The sequence below is a fragment of the Sinocyclocheilus grahami genome, unplaced genomic scaffold, assembly GCF_001515645.1.
Source record: "Sinocyclocheilus grahami isolate Dianchi unplaced genomic scaffold, SAMN03320097.WGS_v1.1 scaffold587.1, whole genome shotgun sequence".
In the NCBI taxonomy this organism is placed as follows: domain Eukaryota; kingdom Metazoa; phylum Chordata; class Actinopteri; order Cypriniformes; family Cyprinidae; genus Sinocyclocheilus; species Sinocyclocheilus grahami.
The window spans coordinates 1,082,193-1,090,920 of NW_015505766.1; the positions used below are offsets into that span (position 1 = coordinate 1,082,193).

The 8,728-nt window shown below is 33.5% G+C and overlaps 1 protein-coding gene across 1 annotated transcript in view; it reads left to right on the forward strand.

The window, feature by feature from the left end:
- Window positions 1-5,712: 5,712 nt before the first annotated feature.
- Window positions 5,713-8,728, forward strand: part of LOC107557021 (desmoplakin-like) — a 31,783-nt gene continuing 28,767 nt past the window's right edge. Inside the window, exons 1-2 of the mRNA XM_016240315.1 lie at window positions 5,713-6,038; window positions 8,496-8,586. Of these exons, the coding sequence (XP_016095801.1) occupies window positions 5,839-6,038; window positions 8,496-8,586 (291 nt within the window). The 5' untranslated portion in view covers window positions 5,713-5,838. The remainder of the gene's footprint in view (window positions 6,039-8,495; window positions 8,587-8,728) is intronic.

The window sequence follows — 8,728 nt, forward strand, 5'->3', positions numbered from 1 at the left end:
GTGTGTGTGTGTGTGTGTGTGTGAGTGAGTGTGCGTGTGTGTGTGTGTATAATTTAATGGAATTATTTAAGTTACTTAAAACGAAATAAATCAAAAGTAATAAATAAAAATTAATGATATAGACTTATTTAAAACATTTAAATTATATGTTTAGCCGACACTTCTATCCAAAGTAACTTACAATAGAAGAGCCTATGCAAAAAAAAAAGAAAAAAGAAAAATAATCATGTTGAAAAAAAAAAAAAAGATAAAACACAACAAAATTACTAAAACTATAGCAAAAAAACAGAAAATATAAAAATACAAATTTTAAACTAGTAGTATATCAAAACTTTTTTTTTTTGCTAAAAATGTTTTAAAAAATGAATAAATAAATAAACTAGGGATGCACGATATATCGGCCACCATATCGGTATCGGCCGATAAATGCTCATTTTTTCTGTTATCGGTATCGGCCTGATAAGAAAATTTGGCCGATATCTTAAAGCCGATAAATAATGCATTATTTCCTTCAGAGACACTTCAGATGCGCGCTGTTCGTTTGCAGCCTTTTGTGCAATTGTACGTTGTAATATTGTTTATTTGATGTATATATGATTTATCTCATATAGAATGCGTTTGGTTAAGTTAAAAGAGCGCTTCAGTTTACCGGTGATCGTCTTTAGCTCAGCACACGCAGCTCAAACAGCAGTGCACAACATTAATAACTATGATTGGGAATGTTGTGTATATAACATTCTAATGAGAACATTATTATAATAAAACGTTGTGCATTCTTTGGGTTTAGTTGCCGTGTTTCAGCGCGTTGTTATGGGAAGAGCGCATCCACAACAGGATCACACATTCTGACTATAGCACGCAATAACTGCGTCATTTTGTACATATATAAGTTGTAATATTATGTTTATGTTGTATTAATATTAATCTCAGGATGCATTTCCTTGAGTTAAATAAGCTGCCAGCAAAACGCTTCAGTTTACCGTGTTCATTCAGCTCTTCAGCTTCAGCACGTGCAGCTCAACGGCTGCTATTTAAAACAGTGGTATTAATTTGTTACTTTTTCAAAATCATTGATACATTATTAATAACAACAACCACTTGTATTTTTCTCTTATTATTTTCATCAACAATATGGTTTAGTAATTAAAATCATTTAATTATTGTCCGTGCAGAGGCTATTCTGTTTTATTGATCTGTGGCGCATTCATTTTGATTCTTTACACGTGTAATGATGTCCAGTGACTTGTTTGCATTATTTTATTTATTTGTAAGACTTTTTTATGACTAAATTTGGTAATGGGAGAGTAAAAATATTTTTAAAACGTACACCGTTCAAACTAGGCTGCTTATGTTGAAGTGTTTGGGATGTGGCTTTTAATGATGAGACCTTTTTTGTAATCAGGCTCTCAAAAAGTATATAACAATTTGGATATAGATTTATCGGCCAACATATCGGTTATCGGCTTTCAAAAATAAAGAATAATCGGTTATCGGTATCGGACAAAATTTTCATATCGGTGCATCCCTAAAATAAACTGGTGACACATCGCTCATAGGCAGCAGACGGGGGAACATATATGTGCAATCTGTCTCAGTTAAAATAATCTGTCAATGATAAAACATCAACAATAAAATGATACGTCTAACGAACAATACACACCTACTTTTGAATGTGTGTCAATGGAGAAACAGGCCTTTTGCTATCATAAGCGTGTAGTTCCAGCATCTACCAGTAGGGCTCAAATAAGTCGATCTACATAAAATACTAAAACGCTAATAAGCCTGAGCCTATGATCGCAATGCACAAAAATGTGCGCTGCTTAACATAACATATGTGTAATGTTACATGTTTGCATGCATGTGTTCAAATCTCTTAAATCTGTCTGGATTGGTGTAGACATGCAGCACAATGACTGATCAAATATTCAAATAAACACAATCGAAACTGGTTTGTTCAACAGCTTCAGTGACACGCCCTCACGACCTCACTCCAAACAAATGAGCAGCTTGGAAAATAACCACCGTCACCGACTGGAAAACAAATGAGTTATAGTTCCGCAAAAGCTCTTTTCTTAGATCCAAAAGTAATTAGAGTTGTTTGCTAATTGCTAAGTACTACTACTAGTGGCATCCATACTAACATGCAGACAGGAAGTGACATGCCTGGAAACCCAAGAGAAGTTTCTGTGCAAACACCCATTACATATTACGAGATGCACAGACGTTGTGCATTATTGTCCGTCTGAGGGAAATCCTCTTGTGTTGAGGTCAGCATGCATGAATGTGTGACTGGAGGAAACTCAGGATGCAGTTGTGCTTTTTTCAGCAGGAAGTGAGTCAGAAAGACCCTCCTGATTAGAAACGCTCTCTATTATTCTGGGAAGGAGCGAGCGAGAGAGAGACTGTTTGTGTTTTGCTCCCAAAAGCCTAAACTGATTATGTTACGCTTCACCTGATACTCTGGTTAAACTCGCCTCTCTCTGTCACTCCATTGTCCGTCATTCCCAAGATTCAAGCTGCATTATTAGGTTGGTAAAAGCAATTGTCAAATTGGGTGTTTCTTCAACTTCAGGCACTTTCGGTCATGTGCACTAATATAAAATCATACTTTAAGCACACTAGATTATTTTATTTGACTAACTATGTCCAACATCTCCACCATATCGCCAGTCATCGTTTATTTTGTGGTGGAAATTACATTTTAATGAGATTTTACGTGATCTGTAACTAATCATTTTTCAAGTTTCAGAGGAAATATCAATCACGTAATGTAATATAACATGATGGATATTAGTCAAAAAGTACCAAAATCAGCTTTAATGGCTTGCTTAAATATTTTTATTGCACTTTTTTTGATTAAGTTGAATTTAATTACAGATGAAACTCTAAAAATAAAAAATATTTCACTCTTATTTCATCATACATTTGCATGATTATCAGTAACAAGTATGTTTAAAATAGGTTTATGCATATTAAAAAGTTAAAAGCAGTTGCTATTAATTGAAAATGATCAATAATTAATGATCCGTTTATAAACCATCAGTTTCAGATGGAAATATATATTCTATAATATTATATAAACTATTGGAAGCAAAAACAGCAGTGTTTTTAGTATTCATGAGATTTATTAAATGCATTGGACTTTAATTTGAATGACTTGCTTAAATATTCAATACGAAATATTCAAGCAGTTGTGAAAAGTTTGCATTTCACTTTTTGACCATTTTTAATTTTAGTTACGGATGAAACTCTAAAAGAGGCAAACAAACATTCAGTATATTCATCTGAGCTCATAAATCCGCATGCAGCTATGTTTTTAAAAATAGTTTTATGCACTGTTGAAATATTTAAGGTAGATGCTTTTAAAATAAATAGAAATATATCTGTCACGGTTTGCTGCTGGCTTGGAATGAAGAGCGTGACGAAAGAACAGAGTAAACAGGGTATTTAATAATAAATCCAGGAGTACATCCAACTTACAGCAACACAAATCCAAATCAATAGCGGGCAAAGGACCTGGGAGAACACAGGACTTATAAACAGGGAACATAATCAGGAAGAACAGAAGCAGGTGGAGTAAAATGGTAGTAACTTGTTAATCATGCTAGAAACATGCTAACAACATGCTAGTAACATGCTAATCATGCTAGAAAAATTTTAGTAACTTGCTAACAAAATGTTAACACTTTGGTAGTAACATGCTAGCAACTTGCTAGAAAACATGCTAGCATCGTGCTAGTAACATGCCAATAATGGTAAAATCATGCCAGTAACATGCGAATCATACTACAATCATGCTAACAACATGATAATAACTTATTAATCATGCTAACAAAATGTTAACACCATGCTAAAAACATGCAAGCAACATACTAATCATGCTAGAATCATGTTAGCATCATGCTAGTAACTTGCTAATCATGTTAACAACATGCTAATAACATGCTAATCATGTTAGGAAAATGCTAGTAACTTGCTAATCATGTTAACAACATACTAGTAATTTGCTAATCCTGCTAACACATGCTAGTAACATGCCAATCATGTTAACACCATGCTAGTAACTTGCTAATCCTGCTAACACCATGCTAGTAACATGCCAATCATGTTAACAACGTGATAGTAACATGCTAATCATGTTAGAAAAATGCTAGTAACTTGCTAATCATGCTAACTCCAAGCTAGCAATATGCTAATCATGCTAGCAACTTACTAATCTTGTTAACAAAATATTAACACCATGCTAGTAACAGGCTAATCATGCTAACAACATGTTAGTAACATGTTAATTATGTTAGAAACATGCTAGTAAATTGCTAATCATGTTAACAAAATGTTAACACCATGCTATTAAAATGCTAATAATGCTAGAATCATGGTAACAACATGTTAGTTATTAGCTAATTATGCTAACAAACATGCTAGTAACATGCTAATCATGTTAGAAACTAGCCAGTAACTTGCTAATCATGCTAGCAACATGCTAACCATGTTAGAAAACATGCTGGTAAAATGCTAATCATACTAACAACATGCTAATCATGCTAGCAACATGCTAACCATGTTAGAAAACATGCTGGTAAAATGCTAATCATACTAACAACATGCTAATCATGCTAGCAACATGCTAACCATGTTAGAAAACATGCTGGTAAAATGCTAATCATACTAACAACATGCTAATCATGCTAGCAACATGCTAACCATGTTAGAAAACATGCTGGTAAAATGCTAATCATACTAACAACATGCTAATCATGCTAGCAACATGCTAACCATGTTAGAAAACATGCTGGTAAAATGCTAATCATACTAACAACATGCTAATCATGCTAGCAACATGTTAACCATTATAAAAACATGTTAGCAACATGCTAGTCATGCGAGAAACAGCCTAGAAACCACCCCAGGTACACTAGCAGTGTTTTATACCTGCTAACTGTTTTTCTGATAGACTGTATTGCCTTGAAAACATTCAAACTTTAATCTTTAAAACTATTTTAACTTTCAAACTACTTCAAACTGAAAACTTTCAGACTGCAAGCTTTTAAAGCTTTTTCTGGCTAGGCTTTTTCAAGCCAACTTAAAGTTTGTCCACAAACTTTTCAATCTAGTTACAGATTAAACTTTTACAAAAAAGCATTAAATGATTACTTTTTTATTTTTTTATCGCAGTTCACTTAAAAGGATCTGCAAAACATTCTTTATATGGTTTGAGGTCATAAATCTGCATGCATGATAATGAACAGCTATGTTGTTTCAAATAGTTTCATGCATATTCCTGAAATGTTAAAAACAGTTCGTTTTAAAATAATTAAAATATATTTTTCTAACAGTGTTTTCAGTATTCAAGAGATTTATTAAATGCATCAGACTTGCTTACATATTCAGTGTTGCCAAAGTACATGTTGTGAAAAGTTTACATTGCGCTTCATTTGCATTGCACATTTTGAATTTGATCACAGATTAAACACTAAGTTTAAAGTCTAATTTAGCACTTTTTTTTATTGCAGTTCGCTTACAAGGATCTGCAAATGCGTTTATGGGTTATAAACGCATCTGAGGTCATAAATCCGCATGCATGATGATAATTAGCAACAATGTTGTCTAAAATAGTTTAGTGCATGTCACAGTGCTCGATCAGGAACGCCTCCAGGCATGTGAAGGCGGGTGTGTTCAGATGGAGGTCAGTGGGTGTGACTTCGGATCCTAAACTGCGGCTCTTCCGAGCGGAGCGTCGCGGAGAGTCTAGACGGCTGGGTTGATCTGGACCTGCGGATCTGAGCTCAGGTTCGCGTTTAAACTCCACCATTTTTAGAGGTCACCCCGGGTGCAGTCATGAGCATGCACGGCTCGCAACGCAGCCTCAGCATGATGGGACGCCGCACGGGATCGCGTAGCGAGCTGAACGCGGCCGCCGCGTATCCGTACGCGCGGAGCGAGGTGGTGGTGCAGCGGGGGAATAATGGTTTCACCCAGGAGCATGCGGAGGGATTCAGCCACAGTTTCTCCAGAGGCTCGATGAGCGGCGGCCAAGTGTGAGTGAACACCTGTTACTTGCCACTTTTTCTTTCTTTCTTTTTTGATTTGCATTAATATGCGTAGTATGCAAATATAATATGTAAGGTATTTTTTTAATGATTTCTGCTTGCAAAAGTTTCAGCAAGTTATACAAAACAATAAAAAAATAAAATACAAAACATACACATAGTGCGAAATGTTACATAATACATATTTATATATGCTAGCTTAAAGTCATTTAAAAAAAATTAGTTATTAATTTAGTTAGTAATTAAAAAAACACTATGTACATGTATTTTTTTATCGTTTGTTTTTGTTTGCAAAAGTTTCAGCAAGTTATACAAAAAAATAAAAGCTTAAAAATACAAAAGATACACATAATGCGAAATGTTACATAATACATACTTGTATAGGCTATTAGTTAAAATTAGTTATTAATTTATGTATTTTTTTATCGTTTGTTTTTGTTTGCAAAAGTTTCAGCATAATTTATACAGAAAAGTTAAAAGCTTAAAAATACGAAATAAAATAATACAAAATGCTATATAATTAAAAATATTATTTGAAAATAAATAAGAACTAATATGCAAATATAACATGGACACTAATTTAATATATTTTTTTCTCTGTTTTTGTTTTGCAAAAGTTCCAGCTAATTTTATACAGGGAAATTAAAAGCTTATAAACGCAAAATAAATCTAATTCAAAATAAGATATATTAATTTAAAATATTAATACAAATATTAATTTAACAATTAAAAAATAAAAAGGCACTAGTATGCAAATATAACATTTATTTATGATTTGTGTTTGTTTGCAACAGTTTACAGAAAATCTAAAAGGGTAAAAATACAAAAATAAATGTAAGGCATAACGTGAAACATATAAAAAAATATATTAATTTAGTTATTCAAAACGTGTTTTACAAAAGTATTTAAAAGAAGTTTATTTGACAGGATTCAAGCACTAATATGCAAATGTAACGTACACCAATGCAAAGTTTTTTTTCTATGATTAGTTTTTGTTTGCAAAAGTTAAAGCAAGTTATAAATATAAATACAAAATATAAAATTGTTTCAAACAAATAAGTTAAAAGAAGAATTTTAAATTCTGAGGAAAAACTAAATAAATACATGAAGTGCTTAGTGCAATCGAGGTGAAACTGTATCATAATACGAAACCGTTTCAAAGGTTTATAACAGGCACATCAAAGGCTCTCATATCTCTCTCTGGAGTATATAAAGCTGGATGTCTTTAGGTCAGGCTGAGGTGTAGTTGTGTAAATGTAGGCCTCTGCTGGTCGTTCGGTAACACAACCCCTGCTGATACTGTCAGCTCCTTTGTTTCCGTTTCTGCATGAGTTTACATTGCACTTTCAGACGTGCAGAGCGTCCTGTAGATCTGCATACTCAGTAATTACAGGATCCTGTGGAAAAGGCGCTGCCTGCTGTATCCAAGCGCTCCGCACAAGTTCATGAGTCATTTGGCAGCTACTGGTCATAAACATGAATAACGACTCTGTTGTGCTTTCATATGCATATCCTCCATTCAAATCAGACACGTTTGCTCATCTCGGAGAGTTAAAACTGGCTGCTTTTTATTTGTTTTTCAACTTTTTATCACTTGTTTTAGAAGAACTCAGAATGCCTGGTCAAGATGTTATTGTAAAATAATGCACCAAATAAAATGCATATAAATGCAATTAATATATATATATATATATATATATATATATATATAAAAACATTAAAAGTAATATTTTTTATAAATATATAAAAATAATTAATTAATTAATAATAAACGAAAAAGACAAAAATAAATAGCAATAAAAAGAATGCATAAATAAAAGAATGCATCAAATACATTTATATAAATAAAGTTTATATAAATAAAAAATAAAATGATATTAAAAACAAAAGTATTTAATATTTATATATTTTATTTCCATATGTAGAGAAGAGACTTCTTCTACTACACACTGTTAAACTGTCTTTATACAGTTTATTAATTAGATAAGTGATCAATAACCAATGATAAGTTTGTAAACCATCAGTTTCAGCTGGAAATATATAACATGTAATATAATATAATATGACAAATATTAGTCAGGAACCAAAAACAGCCATTTTCAGGAGATTTATTGCAGTGTTTTTGGCGCGGGAGCTCTGCACCAGCTGGTTGGGCGTCTTTGTGTCGGGTTCGACTGAGAGATTTCGCAGGATGGTAGAGGAATGCAGCGCCGTAAATCAGCGAGGAACAAGCTGGTCATAAAGCACAATAAATCAGTCAACGTTCAGATGAGCTTCTGATAACAGTTATGACACATAATGGAGAGCTGTCAGGGAAATATTGAAGAGCCAGCAGTGAAAACCCCATTTCTGCATGTCTGTAATGCCTGTAGATACTGATCATTGCATGCAAATAAGTAGTGAAGAAGGTGGCAGGATTGATATAATCGTTTTTTTCCCCATCAGCCCCAACATGATGCCTGTGCAGCAGCAGATATCATTTCTACAGGCCCAGTGTCAGGATTACCTGGACAACACAGCGTTAATATTGAAGTCTGTGAGTATGATGAACAGACACACCAGTTTGATTTAGTCGCATGTCAGGAGTTTACAGGATCATACATGAGCTGTAGAGTTTCCCATGAGTCTGTTTGCTGCACACACACACACATACACACACACACACACACACACACACA